At 42.5% G+C, this 24,453-nt stretch overlaps 1 protein-coding gene across 3 annotated transcripts in view; it reads left to right on the top strand.

The window, feature by feature from the left end:
- Positions 1-403: 403 nt before the first annotated feature.
- Positions 404-24,453, top strand: part of LOC113944164 (myelin-oligodendrocyte glycoprotein-like) — a 32,610-nt gene continuing 8,560 nt past the window's right edge. For 2 of the 3 annotated variants that reach the window (XM_027636946.1, XM_027636931.1), the window contains exons 1-4: positions 404-517; positions 2,906-3,050; positions 21,505-21,590; positions 21,987-22,039. In XM_027636946.1, coding sequence (XP_027492747.1) covers positions 21,583-21,590; positions 21,987-22,039 — 61 coding nt within the window. In that variant the 5' untranslated portion in view covers positions 404-517; positions 2,906-3,050; positions 21,505-21,582. The remainder of the gene's footprint in view (positions 518-2,905; positions 3,051-21,504; positions 21,591-21,986; positions 22,040-24,453) is intronic. The other variant, XM_027636938.1, reaches the window with a different exon arrangement.

Below are 24,453 nucleotides of genomic sequence, written 5' to 3'. Positions count from 1 at the left end.
GGATTTTTTAATCATTTTCTGTTCTTAATAGAAAGAATCAAGCAAAGTCTCAAGTGCCTGCTTGAGCTAAGAAGGAAGAGCTGTTTCAGAGACATTAGCAAAATCCTTATTCTGAACACCTTCAAGTAGCACATTCGTGCAAAGAAATGCTTATTAACAAAGGCCATACATTTTATAGGACTAAAGGTAGGCAGTCCTCCTAGAAAGGAATGCAACACCTGAACACTGCATTATCATAAGCAGCTAAAGTTTGGGAAAAGACGAAAGGTGAAACATTGAATGTTCATGAGCTTTTACTATTGGTAAATCAAGTCGTTACATCGGCTGAACACGATAGGCCCTCAATAATAATTCCTTTTATTCCTCAGCTGGTCTCGAGAAACTCAGCCCCTCGGCATCTGAGTCATTGCTCCACATCCTGTCCCGCTCCTGCACTTCCTCATTCAAGGCAGAAGTGACTCTCAGCAGCACGTTTGGATCTCAGCACATGCAGAAAGGATACCGAGAGATTCCAGAGGTAAGCAAGAGACTAAGTTTTCTATCTTGTACTAGTAAGCGCTAAAGCTGCAGTATCAGGGTTATGGCTTTTCAGCTGAGGTCTTGTAAAGTTGCTTCAAATGATGTAGGCACGGGAAAAACGAAAAAGAAACGATCTGGGTTTGGCTTGTTTATTTTTTTTTTCTTTGTCATAAGCGACAATTTGCTGAAGTGGAAAAAAATACAGATTGAGGGATTTCCCAGTTAAAGTGTTTCAGCTCTGTAGCTCCACTCCCCTGCACTGGCTGCCAGCTGGGGTGTGCTTAGACTGCAAAATGAGAAGTGAGGCTGAGGCTACCACTACAACAAAAGGCAGCTTTCACCTGACACCCCAAAAGGTATTTTTAACTAGTTTACTCACAATACAGTTTTGCCTTTATTTCTGCTCTTTAACCTTCTTGTTTATCTTTAATCATTAATGTGACACATTGACAGAAGTGGCTGCGTGGGGAGTTTCAGTTTAGTGAAGTTCAGAGAATGAACTGGCTGAAAAGAATCGAATCCCACTTACTGCCTCAAAATGTCATTTGGGCAAGAAAAAAAAAGGCTCAAGACATTCAGCATGCTAGTCACACCAAAAAGGGAGCCCTACATAACTTCTCAGGTTCTGAATGGTCACTGTTTACCAACAGACAGTGTGTAACAGCAGCTAAAAAACCCTGTGCAAGGAAGGTAAGGGGTCCCCAGAGTACCGAGCAGCACACACACGGTCACACAACCCGAGGTGCAGTCTGCAGCTAGTGAAGAAGTCAAGTGTAAGAGTGAAGAGACAAGAAAGAGGGAAAGCAACTGCATAGCAGGGTTTTCCCAAGCCACAAGTCACCCTGGTTTCAGTTACAACCACTAGTGGACTTTGAAAAAGAAGAGAACAAAATACAGTTGCATGAATAAGTTTCAGGCAGACTCGTTGCCTTCAAGTTTTGATGGAAGATTTATATTAGGTGAATTAAAAAATAAAAAAACAAACAAACAAAACCAAACACAAAAACTACACAGCCACCAATCCCTACAGCAGGGCATTTAAGACAGCTTTCCAATTTTAAAATCTGTTTTTATTCTTGATAGCTCATCCCTTCCCTTAGAAGGAACTCTACTCACCACCAAGGTAACACAGGGAGTGCGGAAGGTGGGAAAGAGACAGCTTGGAAAAGTACAGAGCAACTGGTGCCACAAAGCCCAAATTATCTCACACCTCCATGTGAACTCAGACCTCTCAAGAGCCAGCTCATGACAGACAATTTTGCCTTTTTGAAAGCTAAATAGAAGTATTTCACAAGTTGATTAAAACCGAATCCCAAGCAAGGAGGGAAATGACACAGCTACAGATTTCAGTTCTCATTAAATCAGAAAGCTTGCCATTATTTTAACTTGACAACACAAGTGTAAGTAATGTAAAGGAAGAGATCAGCACAGACATTTCATTCTAAAGGAATAATTTATGTATTTCTGGAAAGGAAGAGGAGGTGGTAGGAAGTTTTCATTGAGCCCTCTTCTTGTAACACAGGCCAGGTTATTGAAATATTTACCAAGATGAGCATTACAACAGTCACTAGTACACTGTCTCCAGTTAGGAAAGCCCTAAAATAAGATTGCATGAGTGTATATACCACATTCAAGAGACTGATCCTTTGGTAGAACAGTCACCAGTTCTGCAGATTTTGTCTACTAGAGAAGCCTCTGCAGAAGAAAAAGCCAATATATTGTTCAAAGAAAAAAAAGCAAAACCAACCAAACTACCACCAAACTACACATACAGAGGTGCAGTCAACTCTTTAGGGGGCTTGTTGGCTTTTTCCACCTTATCATTGCAAATGTAATCTACAGCTTACTGCCAGCACAAGGCAGACATGGACCTGTCATAGCAGATCCGGAAGAGGTCCACAAAAATGGTCAGTACTGGAACACCTTTCCTCTGGAGACAGGCTGAGAGAGTTGAGGTTGTTCACTCTGCAGAAGACTCCAGGGAGACCTTAATGTGTCTTTTCAGTACTTAAAAGGGGACTTAAAAGAAACAAGACTTTTTACCAGGCCCTGTAGTGACGGGACAAGGGACAATGATTTTAAACCAAAAGATGGTAGATTTGGATTGCATGTAAGGAAGAAATTCTTTACTGTGACCGTGGTGAGGCCCTGGAATGGGTTGCCCAGAGATGTTACGGCTGCCCCATCCCTGGAAGCATCCAGGCCAGGTTTGATTGGACTTTGAGCAACTTGGTCTCATGGAAGGTTTCCCTGACCATGGCAGGGGATATTGGAACTGGGTGAACTTTAAGTGTCGCTTCCAACCCATTCCATGTTTCCATGGTAAGTACTTGAGAAGTTGAGCTGGTTTCTGTCTCTCACAGCCCTTTTCTGAACTGTGTTACAGCCTTCCCTCTCACTCCGGACAAGAAACCTATAAGAACCAACTGTCTCCTATGGAAGCTGAGCATTCCTAAACACCCACAGAAGGTGGCAGTCCAGGTGACAGGACGCTGCATGCACATACCAGTGACTGAGCTTTGTTTCCACAGGTGAGAGAAAAAAGGGGAGGAAAGGAAAAACTATGAAATGTCCTCTGAGCAACAAAATGTTTTTCTGTTACGGTCCATTAAATATACACACACATGTAGGACGTGAATATATAGTCAGTGAAGTATCTCACTGAACACTGACAATTTTCAGAGGCATGTGGGGATGTGTATACACTGTGAATGTACCTGCAGTCAGGTTTTTCAAAGCAACCTGAGCCTCAGAGACTTCCAGTCACTGATTTCAGTTCACACCTGCTCATATGTTTTTAAATTCCAGTAATTGATTTCGGTTCCCATCTGCTCAGATATTTTTAAAACAGCACCTCAGTGCCTTCAGGCACATCCTAACCACACCACAGGGTGTGGTGCAGAGGTGCCTGTGTTAACAGGGTCTGGAGAAGCGCCACTGTAACATTGCCCAGGCATGAATTCCCTGTGCTGATGGGGAAGTACAAATTGCAGCTCCTCAATATACTTCACAGGAGTTGGCTGCTCCTGACCTGGGACAAGAGCTCAGATCAGCACAGGGCTGGGCAGACACCCTTGGCTGCTCAGACCAGGCCAAAGGCACCTGTACCACCTATGGTTTACAGAAGAGGCAAACCAGAACTTCTACTGGCTTGGGTTTTTAGTTGGGTCTGTTACTAGAAGTAGGGAAAGGTTAGTTTTGATAGTGAGTTTTTGGTTTTGTTGGGGTGCTTTTAAGTTTTCCCTCCTGCATACATAGAGTCCTAAACAAATAAAATCACAGCCATCTTCTGTATCACTAAAAAGAATCTTCATGTTATGGCAGTAGCTAATTCTAGGTTTAGTTGTTCTCTCAGCTGCTTTTTACAGAATGGTTTGGGTTGGAAGGGACCTTAAAGATCTTCTCATTTCAACCCTCCTTCAACAGCCAGGGACACCTTCCACTAGATCAGGTTGCTTAGAACCCCACCCAAAAATGGCCTTGAACACTTCCAGAGATGGGGCATCCACAGCTTCTCTGAGCACCCTATTTGAGTGCCTCACCATCATCACAGTGAAGAATTTCTTCCTAATATCTAATCTAACCCTACCCTCCTTCATCTTAAGAGCATTTCCCCTGGTCCTATCACTACGTGCCCTTGTGAAAAGTCCCTCTCCAGCCTTTGTGTAAGTCCCCTTTACATACTGGAAGGTGCTCTGAGGTCTCCCTGGAGCCTTCTCTTCTCCAGTCTGAACAACCCCAACTCTCTCAATCTGCCTTCATAGGAGAGGTGCCCTCTGACCATCTTCATAGAGTCCTCTGAACCCAGAAGGTTCATATCTTTCTTACACTGGGGACCCCAAAGTTGGACACAATGCTCCAGGTGGGGTCTCACGAGAGAGGCAGAATCCCCTTCTTCAACCTACCAGGACACAGTTGGCTTTCTGGGCTGCGAGTCAGGTCATGCTGAGCTTCTCATACCCAAAGTTTCACTCTGAATTCACTTTTTTTTCTATAAACAAAGAGTGCTGGTGAGGGGTGCAATTCAGCTTTTGCTTACTGTAATTGAAAAATGCAACTTCAATAGAGAGTGGGGAGGATGGACAAAACAGGTGAATTTTTCAGAGAACAGTAAGGGGGTTGAATTTTTAAATTTATTACTACAGCTTAGCTTTGCACACTGTATTTTTCTCTCACACCTCCTTGTACGTACATTACTGTGTACTTTTCTGTTTTATTTTATTTCACTTATAATGTCCTTGCAAAGCTATGAAAAGATTAGGCTCAATGAGATGAAGGAGGCTACTATTTGCTTGATTTTTCTTTTTTGCCTCCCGTTAGTTTATGAATATAGAGAGTTAGTTGTAGAGTCCAAATGTGTTTCTCAGCTAAGCACATTTGAGATATAATCATTTCACCTCTGGCTTCTTAACATCTGAGCTTCCCATGTTCTACATTGCCATGTGCTGAAGTTCTGAATCATAAGTTTTTGTAAAAGCAAACTTGCTTTCAGCTCCTTCATCAGTAGCCTTGCCAGAGCAACGATTGCTGTGGCCGTGGGTAGAGAGTTATCAGAGCTAGAGCCAAACAGATCCTTCTCATCATTTCTCAAGAGGATTCATTTATTTTGACATCAGGAAAGGGAAGAGCATCCAGAATCCCCTACATTTCCCTTGTTGAGGCAGCCCAGCTTTTAAAAAGAGATTTACAGGATCTAGAGGGAATTGCTGTATGTTCCTTCTGCATCCTTGCATGATGCAAACTGACTATTGAATACATCTGAAGAAACAGTACATATTCCAGTTATCCAGCTCTGGAGGAGCTGTTGTTGTCTTTTTTTCCTGCACCACCACAAAGAGTGTAAACAACACTGAACTGCTCCAAAAACACACTTGTGTTTGCAGTTACTCTCTCCATTACCACGAACTCTTAACTTTCTGAAAGGTGACTATCCTCCTATCCAAATGCAATTTACTATCCTGAGAAGGACATATCTCAAATAGCAATGGTGAGGGGGAAAGAAGAAAAAGATGCCCAGAAGCATTTGTGAAACCCAAGAGGTGAGAGGAGATGGCAGCAGGAGTGTCACCTGTCACCACTGCTCCAATTCTTCCATATATCCAGTGAGGAACACCCCATGGCTTATTCACTCCCACACACTTCTCACCAGTAGCAATATTTCTGACAACTCAGGGTACAAGCTAAGTTTTCCTTGCAGCTGGCAGAACTATAGTTAGCATTGGAGGTACATTTCTGAGAGATTTTTGAACACAGGGCATGACCCTGTAGGAATCTAATGCTCTTTTCTACTAGGTTCTATAGAGTAGAACCTATACGAGCTCCTATTGTCTCCTACAGTAAAATTTATATTCTTGTATGGATAGATTTGGTTTATTTGAGATGAGGAAGGAATTTTTCTTGACAAGAAAGGCTGCAACAACATGTGAGGATGGGAATGGAATTCTCCTGGGGTTCCCATGTTGCGTTGCATCTCTAGTACTTTATAAGTCCCCTGGTGGGAAAGTGGTGGGGAGGGAGAAATTAAAAGCTTTAAAGCTAAAAGGTTTTCCTGGAAATGTCTCCTTCACAAGACAGCCTGGGAAATAGCTGTGCCAAGCTAGAGAGTCGAGGGTCAGCGTTTCATCTGTCAATGTCTCATTTAAGTCCCTATGCTATAACACATTTTACTGCCTCCTCCCCCATTTCTTCACTCACCACAGAGGAATGAAGCAGAAAAGAGTGTGTTGATTTGTACTAGTGTTGTCATCCATCCAATAAGTATGCTCTGGGGAAGCCTAATTCCATAAACATTGCTTCGGCCCACATTTGGGATCTATTAATGCCAAAGAAAGCAGCAGCGCCTTGTTGAGCACAAAATCCTTTTACAACACCAGGATACTGCAGCACAAGTGCCTGGATGAAGCCCTAATATTCTTAAACCAAAAAGCAAAGTACCTAATTAAAGAGCTAGCAGGGTTGTATGGTAGGTCTGTCGGGGGGATCTTTGAATTTCCTCACGGGGAAACTTCTGTCCTCAAAGACTGTCCTCCACACAATTAATTTCACCCTTCTAAAGCCTCACTGCAGCTGCAATTTTCATGGTGGTCATGGAATGAAACCACTGTATTACAGGTGTTTTCCAAATACTGCTCTCACAGCTGAAGTTGAACTCAGCTCAGATGCAAAGTGACATGCACAAGCTGGTTTAAGTCCGTGCAGCTCTGCTGGTTTGGCGTGGTTGCAAGAGTGTCCCTGCCTCAGTCCAACTGCAGACGTGTTCCACACATCAGAGGAAGGAAGAGAAGGATCTAAGTTAGGATAGCCTTGATTAAAATTCAGTTTTATTGTCTTGGTTCCCATTTTCCCTTAATGCTATTTTGTGTTGAGAGAGGCATGAACGAGTTTCCACCCAGAAATAGCCTCCATGTCAAGGGGATGTTTACATCTATAGGGGATGTAAATGTGCTACTTAAGCTCCAATCCTCCTTGCATTTGCAGCCCATGGTGCAGGACATTTTGGGACAAAACAGCTATAAGAAACAGAGCTCAGTGAGTTAACACCAGTTATGGCAAAGGCCACCGTTGACTCGCTACCAGCAAGGTGCAGGTCAGAGATACCCCAAATATTTCAAATATTTCATCCTGGGTGGCTCCAGAACCTGGGGGGCTGCAAGGCTCAGACATTTTGCCATCCCTGAATGACTGCTTAGAAATAGGGTTGCTTCAGCTTCTAAACCCTCTGATCTGCTTCAGAGTTGCTCTAAGGTGTTCACTGTCCTTCAGCTACCAGTTCAACTTAGCCTCCCAAATGACTGTTTACAGGTCAAATGAAGGCTTATAAAAACAACATGTAATACTCTTAGTTCAGGCCTCTAAATAAACAGTCCTAGAAGTGCCAAGGTCAGCTCTGAGGTCCTCAAAGTCGGAGGCATTGTAAGAGTCAAAATCAATAAAGCTGTCTGGTCACAGGACAGGAATGTAAGGGCTTTGAACTACAAGCATAAAATCATCTAAAGAAGATTTCCATGAGTGTTCTGAGGAAGTGCTTTAAAACTAGGTTATGTAAACTTCACATATTTTGAGTGCTTCCTACAAACGATTTCTCCCTTGGGTTGAACCCATAAGCTACTACTTTGTTTAACAACTATCAGGTAAAGCACAGGACAAATCACACCTAGAAATTACTAGGTAATTTTCCACAAACTTATCAGCAAGGGGAGAAGAAAAAGGATCTTGTTCCATTACATATTCTCACGAACAATGGACAGTTGTGTCTGCAAAACGGGCAGCTGTAATGTTTAATGCCATTCAACAGTGCTCTAAAGATCCACTGGCAGCTGCCAGTAAACCATGCACAACGACATCCCTAATCAATCAGCACTTTGTACTTTCTTATCTGAGGGCATTACATCAGTTTTCCTTTGAGGGTTAGGGATGCAGTAGGTTGCACAGCAAGTCCCATCAAACACTCCTCCCCGTTGCCCCAGTTGAAGTTTCAAGATACTGTCTGGGTAAGCAGCAGGTAGTTGCCACATTCCCATCAAAGCTCAATCAACTCAATTTCTCATTGAATGCATCAGCTCTTTTTACCAGTAAGCAAATACAAATTGGAGAAGGAATCCTGCCTTTCCAAATCAAAAAGTTTCTATATAGTTTTCACTCCAAGCTTAGTCATTTCTGAGGCCCCAAGTCTCGTCATCTGTTACCACAAACACTCAGAACTCGAGCTTTGGGCACATCGAAAAGATGGGTTTTCATGAAGTTTTAGCATCAAGAGAGGATGTGAATTCAGACAGTCCAGCTATGGGGTGGCTCAGGGAATACATCTCTTCCCAGAAGTAGGAAGAGTCACTCAGTTGCTACATCTGTCTAGACTAAAACTAGCACATTGCAATGACAAAAATCCTTCCAGATGTAGCTTTGTTAGATGTCTCCCTGGAAGTGTCTACTTCCCTAGATTCTGATGGCAAAGCAGAAAATCAGCTGTTTACTCTAGTAGCAACAGCTGTAGTGGAAAAACACTCATAAGTACTTTGGGACATGCAAGTATGGACATCCTTTTCATCCTAACAAAATATGCACAGCATACTACACGATACCGGAGAATGTAACCAGATATGATCCTGCCTCTGTACTTGCACATGGACAAAGTGTTTGGCCTGTGATTTTAAATATATTTTCTGCAAGAACTGAATAAAGTAAGGTAGTATTATTTTTAAAAAGTGTAGCAGGAGTTCTTAGTCAGAGAAATCCAAAGACAATCAATGATCTCTCACATATATAGAAACAGAGTTCCTCCAGCTGGTATTTTACATGTCTTGCTCTCACTTACAGAAAACAGGGCTGTTCACTGGTGTTTACAGTTCTCAATGTGTATGATATGACAGAAAGCCAAGATCTTGTCTCTGATTTGGGTATACATACACCTTAAGAGATCACTAAAACAGAGACTGTCAGAAGAGCTTGAGTGTAAATAGTTTAAGAATTATCACAACTGTAATGTTCAACATTTGTGTCATGACTGTAGGATATGTGAACAGAGAAACATTTGAGAAACCCAGCCTTGCAACTACACAGTCATAACAATCTGCTCAGTTCTGGATGGCCTCACAAATTACCTTGGTTCTCTGAAATGCCTGGAGAAGACACACAAAGATTGAAAGCTGTAAGGTGATATTAGAGATTTCCACTGACACACACCTTGATTTTTGAGATGGCTGGAACAACTGGCACATGCCCTTCATACCGCAAGGCACATCATTCAGCCAAGGAGCAATTTGCTCCTGTACAACACACATACTTAATAGCACTTCCAAAAATCAGTGGCACAGACCTACTCGCTCTATTGCTCCAACTCACTTTTTCCTGGATTTCCAAAGAACAGTAATTATCTATGTGTTGCAAAATCTCATGACTTGTGCACAACTCCAGTCAAGAGCTTGAAGGGTGCCAAAACATATGTGCCACAGGCACTTGCTACTGTACAAGAAGAGCTTTGTGTCTAAGGCACTGTAGAGATCAAGCAGGCTCCTCCAGCTACAACAGTGGAGCTGCTACCTGTTCCACCCTTGCAGAAGCAGCTACTGGGCCTGGATCATCCTAGGGAAAAATTCCTGGTGAGAGACAGCATCAGAAGGTATTTTACAGGGTGTTAGTCAATGGAAAGGAAAGAGCAGGCGTTCCAGGGAGATAAGCGCGTGTGTTGGGAGCAGGGAGATGTCATACAAGGGGTGCTTCATCTAGAAGAGTGTCAAGACTTCTCAACAACACTGGTCAGATTAAATGTTGCTCTTTTGGAAAGGGCACAGTCACCTGGGGAAAGGTCAGTGCAATGCTCTGCTGAATTTGCAAGCCTTATTTTGGCCATGCATTTCACACCCTCAACTTCCACTTTGGGGCTAGTTGAAAACAAACTGTAAAACTAAGTTCACCTAAACTTTCACAGGGGGTTTCCTATCTTGAAAGTGTAGAACCACAAAGAGGCCAGGCTGATATTTCACAGCATGAAAGCTTGTGATTTTGCACAAGCTGCTCCTCTTTCTTTTCAAGTCATTACTTACCAACATGCTTAAAACGGCAAAGGCATACAAAAGTTCTGTTTGGCATCGCTGACAGTGAGAAAGAATAAGTTTGGTGCACTCTAAATTACAGAAAAGAGATGCCAGCAGCTACCCTGGTGTAGATGCAGCCTGCCTACATAGCCAGCAAGTTCCCTTCGTAGAAGAGTTGTGCAAAGTTGATCCAGTGACTCATTGCTAAGGTACTTTCTTTCTGTCCAGGGTCATATCCAAAGTGACCTCCACCAAAGCCCTTGGGATGACCTTATTGTCCACTATCAAGTGACCACCAGATGCTATTACAACACAGGACATCTGGGCAGCATTTATGAGCCCTGACAACATCTGGTTGCTTTCTGATATTAAATCTCCAGCCCACATTCAGCTGTGTCCTACTTTCAAATGACAAGTATTGTGCTCTCTGGTATTAAACACAGTAACTGGTGAAAGGGTTCCATGGCTAAACTAAGCTCCCTTTGAGGAAAGGAGACCATTCACTACCAGAGCTCCATTATAACTGAACTATTTCACTTTGGAAGAGTAAACTAAAAGTCAAGTTCCCCACATATACCTAAAGGAGAGAGCAGGCAGCATGTGGAAATTAATAGTGTACACACACACACACACAGCCACAGGAAGAACAGGGTAATGTTGTGAGAAAAGAGAAGAAGGGAGGATGTCACCTGTTCCATGTGCCATGGTTCTGAACAGAAACATCTCTAGGAAGCAAACACAAGTGGTCTTTCAGAGTGATTCAAAAGAATAGAGTTGCTTGCTGTGCTTCCAAACACCAAGCTTTTTACTTTGAAAAGCAGCCAATACCTCCCTGTGTGGTCAGGATTGTAGACTGGGGGGAAAAATGCAATGCTATTGCACTAATAACAGAAATTACTCTTTTGCTGGTGGGACAAGAATGAGACAAGATCCAATCATGCATACAGTGCTTGAGATGGGTGAATCAGAAGGAAAATTATTTAGCTGAACTAAATCTGAACCAAACACTAACAATATCTGAAAGCCTTTAAGAAGGTTGAGAAACATTCCAGAGTAGAGGGCCTGCAGGAAGTGCTTATGATCCCCACTCTTCTTTTTCCAACTTACTCAAATTGACTGTTCAAGTCCTTTCTTTCAGACCATAAATACATCCACCTCAGCTATCAAGCCAATAGTCTGCAGTCTTCCAGCACCTGGGCAAAATAACTTGGGCACCTCTACACAACTCTGGTGTATATTGTATGCACATCCCATTGACTTTATGTGTGACTGTTCTCTGCTTGGGACAGTTATTTACAGCTTAGCAAAACAAGCATGAAGTGCTTACAGGAGCTTTTAGGGGCTCCTATTTGGAGGATCCTATTTGTGTCCCTCTTTGGTGAACAGAATTTAGTTGGACCTCAATATTCCCATACTTGCAACACAGCAATGCAACTAGAAAATTTTTGCTCTGATACCAGAACACTTACATTTAAAAACCGTATTGGCTTCAACTTCATAAATATGTTCACAAAGCAGTGGTTGGGAAGGCAATTTCCTTTGGGAGGAGGGGTCAGGTTTAAGCCTGAAATATTTGGCAACTCTGTCTTATTTTTGTCAGCAGTTCAAGAGTCCTTGAACCATTAGGACTTCATCTTTTTATTGTACAAAGTATTCCATGAGTACTTTGTGCTTAACTATGGCCGAGATGGGCTCCTGGAGAAGGAAATGGCTTTTCCTCACCTTAGTTATTTACATGCATGGTGCTTATCTGTTATTCCCTTGCATAGCAAAAGGTGCCACCAGAACCTGCAGGAATATCAGAGATATTTTGTTAGAACTCCAAAGGTACTGGGTAAACGATGTCAATTACTCAGAAAAAGTTGTTCTACGAACAGTTCCTCCCTCCTCAAAAAGTTCTCACAAGCTGTAGCTGCAGGTCTGTTTACAAGAATTAAAAGAAAACAGACCACAAATAAAACCCAGACACCTTCACTTTTGATTTAACAAAGCAATGCTCCTAGAGAGACCAGCTCAGGCAGAGACCATCTCCTTTTGGTTCAGTAGCTCTGACATCAATAAACTCATTAAAACCGTTTATTGGCCCCGGGATTTGTTCCAGGTCTATAAAGTCTTTATGATGAACAGTTGTTTATATACATGTTCAAACAACCACATTGTGTAGCTGAGTAGAAAAACCCAGGATGTGACTCAGGTGGTTTATCTCGCTCAGAGGAGCCATTGTCAGAGTTTATCTTCCAGGTGTGCAAACCCTCAGCAAGGTACCTGTCATGGGACTCTCAGTTCAGTCACCAGTGAACATAATTCTCCACAGAAGAGCCAAGACAAGTTACACCAGTTTTGATTAATCTCAATTTCTTTTTCTCCTCTCATCCTGGCACCCCGAGTTTCCATTTTCAGACCCACAATTCCCATGTTTCCATGTCCAATGCAGCAGCTACAACAGCATAGGCTACTAATTAACCTCATTTACCTTTGAGGCTCATCGATACTTAACTCCTTCCTAGAGAACAAAAATAAACGTCTTCTGAACTTGATCCAGCTTTCTTCCTTTTATCACACTTCTTGGGAAATATAAAATCCAACTGATTGTAGCATTACAGGTCAGGAATGAGATTTATTGTCCTAATAGGTCTGATAGAGGGAAAAATAAACTGACTGTTGAGTCTTGGTGGAATTGTATATATGTATCACTAACAATAGCATCTTGTCTCAAAGGTTCTAGGGTATGCAAATTAAAAATAGCTAAGGGGAGAGAGGAGTCACAATTCAGAAAAGAAACTGGTAGTCCTTGAGCCTGTTGCTGGCAAAAATAAGCATCTGCAGGTCAGGATTTTCCCTGATCTCTCTGTATTGGGCTGGAAAGTAATTTTGGAGAATAGAAATTCTCTGGCATTAGCGTGTTAGACTTCCTCCTAGACAAGGCATCGAACAAAACTGATAAAGGCATTTTATTGACTACTCTGTCAGCCCAAAGCAGTCTCTTGAGCCTGAAATAGTTTCCCTTCTCCTTCCTAGGAAATTCCCCTAGAATTTCCCTTTCTCCACCTCCCCTGTAATCAGGCTACATCCACCACACAAATGCAAAACTTCCAAGGGAGGGAGTTTTCCTCTTTCCTTGTTTGGACTGATAACATTTACCAAAGGGGGTTTTATAATCCTGGCTTGGTGTGAAAGGTAACTGCTGACTGAAGAGAAAAAAACAAACTTGTAAAATGGATAATGCATTGGAGTTTTACAATCTAAGTAGCACAATACTGTTCATAGGATGGTCTGGGTTTAAAGGGACTTTAAAGATCATCTAGTTCCAAACCCCCTGCCTTGGGCAGGGACACCTTCCCTAAATGAGGCTGCTGACAGTTCTGTTCATCCTGGCCTTGGGTTCTTACTCAGTGTTCAGTAATTCAATTATTGTAGAGTTGTAACCTCCCTAAGCTTTATGGCGCTTCAGCTGCACTCTGTGAACGGATGGGATAGAGAACAGAGATAAAAGGAACACATTAATGAGCTTTTAGAGACTTACCAGGTGTAGGCAGTGGAAGAAGTTAAGGCTGCTGAGATACCCTAAGTGCTAGGCAGAGAGCTGAGGTCAGACAACACTCCTGCTTCAGCATTTGCAGGACAGCAGGCCCAGCTTGAGATGCAGGCAAAACATAATCTCGCTTAAATCTCAGAGGGCTGGCGTCTGCCTGCTGCTGGGAAGCAAGAGGCAGCTCAGCTCCTTCAATGCTCATCCCTCTGTAGCAAGAGGGACCACCCTGTGTCACCTCTCTGGCAGCCACTAGCCCTGCTCAGTCCTTTCCATGGTTTCTACCAGCAATACCCTCTTTACTCTGTTTTTCCAAGAAGACTGAACCAGCCTTGTACATGTCTAGCTGTGCATGTGCCAGGGAGTCCTTGTCCCTCTGCAGGAGCTTAGTAACAAAGGAAGAGCTCAAATAATCATGAGATGTCAACTGTAGATGCAAGTTAAGGAGCTTTGCCCACTGAATGATGAAGCTGCAAACTATTTGCAGAAATTTAAACTAGGTGGAGACATTTTGGTGCAGGGAGGTTCCTACAAGTAGCAGACTAACAACAGAATTAGGCTGTCATCCTCATCTTCAACGAGAAAGAATAATATCACACAGGGAATCTCTAATCCAGATAGCACAAAACCTTTTAAGGCAATTAATAACTACTGTGGGAGGGAAAGGCCACAACACAGAGAAATGCATGGAGAAATACCTGCCACACCCATACTGTGCAAAAACTACCCATATATTTCAATCCATTTGTGTTCATCGTGCCTGTATCTGGTTTATGAGAAGCTATACTCAGGGATTCATATCACTTGACACACTGGTTAAAGAAAAAAAATAAGTAATCTGTAGGTACCTGAGAGGGCCAGAGGAAGGGCAGTGAGGTAACTTTATTTCACCCATCTTCTCTCCTACTCCAACAGAGCCTACAAGAGTTTCTCCTTAGTTTATGTCTAGCAAGAAGCTCACACACAAAGGCAGTAAGAGGACTCAGTAAGGTTACTGGAGATTATGGCAATAAGTAGGCACACCTTTTGACAAAAGTTGAGCTCTCTACTCCCAGGTGGTACTAGTACCCCAAACTGGATCATCTCTCCCTTCAAAACCATGTCTCATTTTCATAACTAGCTTCAGATCATCCACTTTAGAAATATTAGTATCAGTGTTGTATTAATCCAAACATTTTTACTGACATCAGTCAACTTAATGCCTCCAGGACTCCTCATGTGATTGAATCCAAGCATCAGCTAGATTGTTTGGTTGTTGAGTGCTCCAGAATCGGGTAATACCACTGATTTAAGGGTTAGTTTTAACAGATACCAGAAGAAAAAGAAAGCCCAGGGTGAAGAATGAAAAATTAAAGTCCTGATATCCATGTGAATATTTTACTCTACAGTATCTCTACCTTCAGAGGTCAAACAAGCCATCATCCAGAGAGTTCTAGAAGCAAATGTTCAGATAGGAACCGCCTCCAAAATCAGAAAAAATACACAACATGGATTTAGCTGAAGGAACCCTTGTTTCTTTCTGCATTGTCACTTGGGAGCTGCTTCCTTAAGGCTACAGTTTTCTAAAAAGCAAAAACCCCACACAACTATGCCTCTTCTCTTGAAAGAAAAAAATCTTTATTCTTGAGAAAAATATTCATCAAAAGCAAAAAAACCATTTTGTTGGAACTGGCAGAAGAAAAGCAGTGGAAACTCTCAGAAGAACAAAAAGGAATTGAGAAAAAGAGGAACTTTGGGGGGAGCTGTCAGAAAGGCTTTGCAAAAAGGAACAATGACTTTTTGGTTTCATTCCAGAAGTTTCACAAAAGGGCATGAGACCCCTGCACACCACTAGTCACAGGGAATAAGTCTCACCCACGAGCACAAGACCAGGTAGAGGCTGGGACACACCATATGCTGCCAAAGCTGTGCTTCCTGAGCTGTCACCCAGACAGTGTCAGGCATGCAGCACGCAAAACCAGGAGGTCTTAGGATGTGCAAGACAGGGATAGGTGGGGCTGGGAACACTTGCTGGGGTTTTAGAGGTGAGAAATTCCTCCCCGTGCCAAGAGTCTTTCCAACAGGAAGAACACAAGCGAAAGGCAGTGCCCTGCCATACAGTAGCAGTGTTCTCTTGGAAAGCTAACTGTTCAATCTAGCACAAAAGTTATCTCACACAGAGAATAAAGCACGTTTTAAGACAATGGGATGAGAGCCCACTACTGAAAATTACACACAGACGTCATGCAAAACTGCCTAACACTGACCACAGAGGCAGCAGTAAGTGTCCCTCTGGGATCTGTGTGCAGACATCCTTCTAGGCCTTGGACTGACCTTTGCCCAAGGGGAATTAAGCAGAGAACAAATACAAAATTTCTCAGAAATGGCAGCTGGAAATATGAATGCCATGGATCTTGACTGTCTGAGAATTCAATCAGACCACACTTAACATGAAACCACTAAACAGTCAAAAGGTTGTGGCATCATTCGCCCAGTGTTGAATTCTGCTCACTTGCATACCAAGAGCGTGCTTCCTTCCCTCTGAAACTTGAAATGAAACGTGCCACATTTAGCATCAGTCCCCCTGAGCCACAAAACCCTTCCCATTTCACAAAGCCACAAACTACTGAAGTTTAGTCTGAGACTTATTTAGAAAGGTTATTCTGAAACCAAGTCTACTTTCCTGAGCCTTCCAGTTTACCAGGTGTGCTAGGTCACACACAGCCCCTTTTTGGCCAGACACATCTAGAGTTTTGCTATTTTCCTTCAAACCTTCAGAGAGATGTTTATGTTTGAATCCTGGAAACTGATCCATTATAAACTGTAATTTCTGTTTCTCCCATATATTTTATTTCTATACATTGGGATAAATTCCTCCTTACCAAAACTGATTATTAAAAGCCAGAGTAGGGTGTGTAAGTTCCTGCTGCAGCACCTGTACATGGTACAGTGAGGCAAACAAAGGGCAATGGAGTGATGAAGGGTCTGGAGCACAAGTCTGATGAGGAGCAGCTGAAGGAACTCAGCCTGGAGAAAAGGAAGATCAGAGAGATCTCATTGGTCTCTACAGGAGATTGTAGCAAGGGGGGGATTGGCCTCTTCTCCCAGGTAACAAGTGACAGGACAAGAGGAAATGGCCTCCAGTTTTGCCAGGGGAGGTTTAGATTAGCTATGAGGAAAAAAAACCTCACAGAAAGGGTTGTAAAGCACTGGAAGAGGCTGTCCAGGGAAGTGGTGGAGTCACTATCTCTGGAAGTGTTCAAAAAACATGTAGACATGGCACTTGAGGACATGGTTTAGGGGGGGAAGATGATGGTGGTGCTGGACTGACAGTCAGACTTGATGATCTTGAAGGTTTTTTCCAGCCTTAAAGATTCCATGATTCTACAGTTTTCCACTGGGAGCAAGTCATGCACCATCACTCATTCAATTGTTGTCCTTGAAAAGGAAGAATTTTTCAGATTAGATATGAATTTAATAATCTTTCAGTCCCCAGAAAACAGGCAATGGGAAATTCCAGCTGCACAGGGAAACACAGCAAGCCCGAAGGCAGCACCCCACCCACCACCTCCACAGCAGGGGTGATGTGACTGGAGCACGGGGCAGGGAAGAGAGGGAGCAGGGACAGAGTACACAGAACTCCAGTGCACAGCAGATAAGGCCAAGTTCAGAGAACTACAACAGCTATAAATTTCGCTAAAACAAACAAACAAACACACGTGAAAACCAGACCAGCCACCCACACCAGTGCACCTGAAGATGAGGATCCCAATCCAGGATTCAGCTGTCACCACAGTACATGTTGCAGCCTGAAGCTCCAGGCAGTCCCCCAAGGAAGCAGAGAGCACTTCTTCCCACTGCCTTGAGCCACACAGGTGGATCACACAGTGGTTAGCTACAGAAACACTCCCTGCCACTGCCCACAAATTTCCAGAAGACCACTTTCAAATTAGGGTAATTTCAAAACCTAAAACCCTAAAAGAGAAAGCCACTGTCATTTTTTACTATATATCAGCATGTATCCCCCTCCAGGATCTCTTAAATACCTCTCCTTGAACTAATTACAGGACAAGTCTGTAAATGATTCATGTTGTTTACAAGTTGCTTTCAGATAAGAACAGAAGTAATCACCCAGTTTCGGTACCAGACTGTCACACCATAAAAACTTTCTCCAAGAAACCAGACTGTAATTTCCGCTTGCAAGCTCATTCATTAGCTTTCTATTAGCTAATAGGTTTTACCTAAAGGTAAAAGGACTCTGTGGTTGCACAAGTGAAGGGCATTTAAAGAAATGACAGAAAGTTGCCTTCACAGGGGTAAGGAAGAGTAAAGTGACATTTCTTTGCTCAGGGTGCACTCAGGACTTCACAAAGTCATGGAAAAAGGTGTCTCCCCCATCCTCCTACAAGCATCAGTAACAACAGTCAGTCTGCATGAATTTGTTTACAAAAGCTGAAAGCATACAAGAGAGGGAGGCAAAAAGAAAAACTCATGCTTGGAGCAACTACCAGTGATTGTTACCAAGCTTTGCCAGGTGCATAATGAGAAGTTTCCATCTTGGCAGTGGCCTTTATTCATCTGCTAAGTGATTTCGGCAAATCCTCTCAGAATTATTAGTGCTTTTTCCAGCAGGTGTCTGCTCCAACTTGTATCACCATTCATTCAGTGCCCAGCTGCATTACCCACATTACTCAGCCAGTGCTGAACGTTGGCAAATGAAGTGGAAGAGCTGGCAAGCAGATCAGTTCCTTCAATAGAACATACAAATTGTCATGCTCACTTAGTTCAAAACAACTTTTAGACCAGCAGCACACTTTGTGATCACCACACAGAGTGAACTCCACCGTGATCAGCATCCCCTGCCCAGCCCAGCCCCCTACTTCACCCCATCAGACCATAAAACCTTCTCAATCCTTCTCTAGATTTTCAATTCTCAGGTGCTTTCTGATCTGTATCCCAAACTGATCACTCTTTCCAGTGAATAGCATTCAACAATAGCATTTAGACCCTTTCTCTCCCCTATCTCTCCTGCATTGGAAAGAGATAACTTGAATCAATTTGCTTCAGGACGCAAAGCCCTGCTATTCTACAGGCACTGGGAGCATTTGATCATTTGCCCCACTTGATTAATTTAATTTTATTGCAGGTTGAGCTAATGTGCTCAATAAATGGCCTCACACATATGACACAGAAGCAGGATGACAGATTTCCATGAAGATCATAGTTCTACAATTTAATCATAAGCTTTAATTACATTAATGCATTAATAATTTCATGAAGGTTAGTGTGTTAAATAGTTATTAATTAGCATTTTTATTCTTGAGGAAGTGATTATTCATCACAAAGCCTTACTCAGTTAATTATTTTAATCTCTGAAAAAGTCTTAAATAATTCCTCTGTCTGATTAAAATGAACAATAAATGGGTCACATTTTAAATCTGAAAAAAAATTACAAAAAAAATTGCTAGTTTCCTAAACTCCTAAACTAGCACTTAAAGAAAAAAAAAATTGAAATAATAGAAACAGTTTAAAATTCTGATTCATGTGGTGCATCTTACACCACCTGAACTGAACAGACAGGAACAGATCTCCCCTTTACTGTACCAAGGGCAATCCTTCTGTGGGTTCAGTGTAAACACTTTTGTTCCAAGCAGAGTCTACTCAAACCAGAAAGAAATGTTATTTCAACTAAACAGCATTCAATTAACCTAAATTAAGGGTCAGGTCCTCCAGCTAGACCCATTGGTACTGTTCCTGTGGTTAGACACTGCTTCCTAAAGCAAGACCTTTCTTTATGCACAATTTTAAATTTCAGCAGGGAAGTAACAACAGCATGTGGATGGCAAGAGAGCTCAACAGTCACATGCAATTTGGTATTTCAACTCTGATCCCACTTGCTCCCCAATCCAAAACTTTTGAACAAGCATTTGTGAGAACCAAAAACCCCACAGGAACTCTGTGGGAGTAAATCAGCCAACACCAGTGACACAAACAAACCAGCTGTGCTGGAACAACCACCTTCATGTTTTTCTCAACTCAGAATCAAAACAGGTAGAAAAGGACTGACCCTTCAGAAGACATCACTTTTAGGAGTTCAGACTTCTTCAGGAGGTATTTCTTCCCAGAAAGGGTTTTTGATAAGGTGGTAATTGGTCAAAGTTTGGACTCAATCTTAGAGGTCTTTTCCAACCTAAATGATTCTATGATTCTGTGATAAAAGCAGTCATCAGTGCCTGAATTTCATTTGCAGAAGGTAGGCAGGAAGGAAACACATATGGAATAAGCTCACTTTCCCTGAATTTTTACCCTTGCTTGAAACAACAACCTCCTCTAAGGAGGAGAGAGGCAACCACAAGAGTTCATAAAAAACACAAAGGACACACTGGTTTTAATGTCAAAGAAGCCAAAGATGGCAGATGGCTTGCATTGAGTATCAGAAAGGGGCTGCTAAATGAAGCATAACCAGAGCTTGGCCACAATGAGAGAGGGAGGAACACAAAAATCCAGGTCTTGGGTCTTGCTTATCCCAAGAAGCCCCTTTGCACCAGGAGCAACAGGCAGGAGAACAGTTTCAGCACCTTCCCCATACAGAGCTTTCTCTGTGAGAAGAGGACCTTGGCTAAAACACTTCTTCCACCACCAGCATTATCCTGGAGCACACATGGAGGGACAATCACTCAGATATCTGTACTCCTTAAGCTATGATATGCTATGAGGATGGCAAGAGAAAGTCCAAAACCCACATTCTTCCCCCTGCTTCCATGTATATTCCATTTTGAATTTTTTCCTGAGACAGTACCTGTTTAAAGCTCCCTCAAAGAAGCTCTTTTAAGCAACATTTTCTTTATAGGCTTTTTATTTTTGCTGGTAGATATGGAGCTTCAGTGGTGTGCTGGTTTAAAGGTAAACCAGTAGGGGAAACGAACTCAACTCAAAAGAGAGATTATAAATCAGAATAACAATAAAAAAATACAATAAGTATGATTATACAGACAAACAATTGGTTTTAACCCACAAAACCCAAATATATAACCCAGCACCTCGGGGCATTAACAGAGTGGTGTTCCTTGGGCCCTCTGAGTCCAAAGGAAAAGGAGAGGTGAAAACCTGTTGGTGAGAGTGCTGGCGCAGTCTGGGCAAGAGTGGTGATTGCAGTCCAGTCGAGAGTGATGGTTGCAGTCTGGTTGAGAGTGATGGTCTGCAGTCTTCCTCTGGATCCCACAAGTGGTTAAAAAAGTTCCAAGACTCCAAGATTATATATTCTCCAGTTCAGGCAGGAATGCTCAGTACTTCCCTCAGGGCGGGGAGTTTCACAAAAGAATGTGAGGACAGGGAGGCACGCTCTTATCTTGCAGGCCTCTTAACACCTAGTCTATAGCCTGAGGAGTCAGGCTCTATGGGCACAGGGTGTAAATGGTTCATTGATAACAATTTCTGGGAAATGGCATGGAAGGCTATAGAATACACAGTTTTGGGTTACACCCATCCAGTGATGAACTGGTCCCAGCTGTTCTAACTAGGACAAGTGGTATTTGATAGTTGTTGGACAGTGCCTACACCTCCTGATAAATACAACACCCATCAGCTTTCACCATCACCTTTGATCTTAGCTGGCTGTAGAACAAGAATCCCTTCACTGGGTTGAAAGCTCCAGGCTAGTCAGTGCATGGCTTGTGACTCACATCCGTCCTGCTCAAGAAAATACACTTTTTGTATTGCAAGAGTGTATTCAGAATGCAGATACACAGACAGTGTATATACACAGGGTGTACATAATCTATACACATTATATACACAGTGTATGTAATAATACACCATGTTTTACATGCACGGAGTGAGAGAAAGCAGACTGAACCACAGCAAATGAAGTACAAGTAAAATACCTGTTTTCTCTTACAAGAAATGCTTATAACAAAAAAAAGTTAAGAGCCTTTCACTCTTTTGCAGACACAACTAGCAGCTGTGAAGCTGGTCTGGTGAAGCTCCCAACAGGGACGGATTCCCAAGGGCTGGGAAGGCACAAAAATGAAATGGTAAGTTATGCTTTATTTTGTGCTGCAAAATAGCTGAAGTTTGGGAGGAAAGAAATTTCATTTAATTGCCAACAGAAAATAATCTCAAGAGCAAACTGTGAATATATGCAATTAACTTTGTCCACATGAGAATGCAAGCCAGGGGTCTGGTGTTTGCAACTGAAGCCCCATCCCATTGCAACCACTGGGAAACCTCAGAAAGGAGATAAAACCCACACCAAGACTAGATGACAAAATAAGGCAGAGTTTCTAATCCATCCACCTTCATATCCAAATTATCTTAACAGATGAAGGAGTTGGGAAAGGCAGGATAAATTACACCAGAGAAAAGGTCTTTGATCTCTGCTCTAGCATTCTAACAAAGCATTTGACCTTTCTCTCTCTCTTTCTCATTAGGGAGACTGCACTCTGGATGGTTGCCTGCTTACTGGTTGTATCTCTACCCAGAGGTAAATAAATTATAATACACAGCTAGGAATTTGCAGAAGTATTTATATGTGAACACACAAACTGCCAACAGAATCTTGGAGCAAAACTTTACTTTGTATATATTTCATCACAGTCCAAGGTTTGCAAGTATAGGTCATAACCTTCAGATAAATCTCTGTACCCAAAAGAAGTGGTTTCCAAGTTTATAGGTAAAAGTTTGTGGGTCTGGAACACCTTAAGTTTATCCTGCCATGTCCTTAAAAGTACTCTACCATTTCCATAATATTAAGTATGACTTGGAATCTCATCCTTTACAGCCCCCAACTGCCTTGTATCTGGTTTTGTATTTAAACTCAATAAGATACCAAGCTCTCTACAGGTATAACCAGGTAAGCAAAAGGACTGGAGCCCAGCAGCAAACTCTCCCTAAATCTTTGAACATGCTCTGCCAAGTTCTGGCAGAGTTGGGTTTCTGACATTACGAGGAACAGATATAATCTTCCCTAAGAAAGAGACACACTGGTATGTGCTGGGGCGAGAGTTTTATACAAGGTGCAGGGGTAACTCCCTGCCATTTCCTTATCTGAGGTTTAAATTCAGCAGTAGTAAGAGCTCTGTGTGTGGTCAAGACTCCTGTTTGCTCAGAAGTGCCTCACACTTACCAGATGCTGCAGTGGTTGAGGAGGTTACACTTCACCTAGAACTAGTCTACCCCTTTGTTCTGGAAGCACAACTGACCTTTTTAGCAAAACCTCTCACGAGTCTCCACAGAGAAGTGTGAAAACTCTATTGCCACTCAAGATGTGATCCTTCGGCAGCCAAGTGCACCTGAAAACACTACCTAAGTGACTGCCCTTTAAGTCCTTCCCTGCCACCCTCACCCCCCCCAAAAAAGCAAGGGAATTCAAGTTCAGTGTTTGAGCAAGAAACTGTGATTGCAAACAGCCCTCTACTCTCCTCAAAATACTTTTTTCACGCAGGCAAGATTTAAACCTATAAGGAATTGCACAACACTGATATATCAGAGTAACACATTTTGATTTGAGCTCTTAAGGACTCAGAAACACAAGAAACTTTCTTTTGTTTCTAACACCAGAACATTTTTGCTTAACCCAGTACTTCCACCATTAAACTACTTTGTTTTTTAAATTCACTCTGATGATACTAATGCAGTTCTAACAACAGACACACTTCCCACTTCCAGGCTCTTTTCCACAAGGCATAAACTCCAGATCACCTACTGGCATCCCAGATTCCTCTGGTAAAAGCAATATACAACTAATAAAAAAAAAATATTAACCTAAAACCCCAGTCTTTGTGAACTTCCCTGCACCACACTTTGGATGCTGAAGCAGCAGTGTTTTCCTATCATAGGCATCTCACAGATTGGTTAAATTGGCACATTCAACCTCACCTTAATAGCTTTAAACATTTGGGCAATATTTAAAACACATAATTAAAAAAAACCCCTCATCTCACTTGGCATTTAAGTCTTAAAACTACAAGTGGAAGCTGTGTGCCAACATTCATTTGTTCCAACGTAGAGACCTGCACCATTTACATGGAAAGCTTACCCAGTAGGTCAGATGAGCACTTCTCATCCTGCTTCATTCACTACTCATCCAGCTGCCACCACCTCCACTGCACGGTTGCTTCACACTTCTGGCCAGGAGGCTCCTACTTCCACATCCCCCAGTACATCAACAGCCTCAGTGGGAAGATTAACACAACATTACCAGCCTTCAGCATGACTTTATTCTTATTCTCAAGACTGGCTTCCATAAGGACACTTATTTGACTTGTACCCAGAAGTCTCTTCTCCCCATCTACAAAAGACCTTGTGCAGCTGTAGGCTCGTTAAGAAACTCATTACAGCAGATTTCAGTCACCTGCTTTTGTCCCAGCAAATTTCAGCTGTGCCTCCTTTTTTTGGCTCCTGCTGGCCTGGTTTTACCAGCTGAAAGCAGTGTAGGGCAAGGTAGGAGTTTCAAGAGTCATCCCAAGCGTTACAGGGTTTGTACAGAGGAAAGGAATGGTTATGCTAAGCTCATATGGTATGTACTGCTGTCCTCCAGCTTCAGAAAAAGAATAAAAAGCCAAAAAGCAAGTAGATACACTTCCAAAACCAGTATGAGATTTAGAAGCATCCATAATCAGGAGATAGGATCCATGTTCTTTCTCCCCCTATGACCGAACACCATCGTGTCAACCAGACCATGGCACTCAGGCCAGTCTTTCCTTAAACTCCTCCAGGGACGGTGACTCCACCACCTCCATGGGCAGCCCATTCCAATATCTAACCACACTTCCTGTGGAGAATTTCTTCCTAATGTGCAACCTAAGCTTTCCCTGGACCAGCTTAAGGCTGTGTCCTCTCATGCTGTCACTGGTTGCCTGGGAGAAGAGACCAACCCCCACCTTTCTACAGCCTGCT

The sequence above is a fragment of the Corapipo altera genome, unplaced genomic scaffold (genome assembly GCF_003945725.1).
Source record: "Corapipo altera isolate COAL_440 unplaced genomic scaffold, ASM394572v1 0, whole genome shotgun sequence".
In the NCBI taxonomy this organism is placed as follows: domain Eukaryota; kingdom Metazoa; phylum Chordata; class Aves; order Passeriformes; family Pipridae; genus Corapipo; species Corapipo altera.
This window is presented reverse-complemented; position numbering and strand designations above follow the sequence as displayed.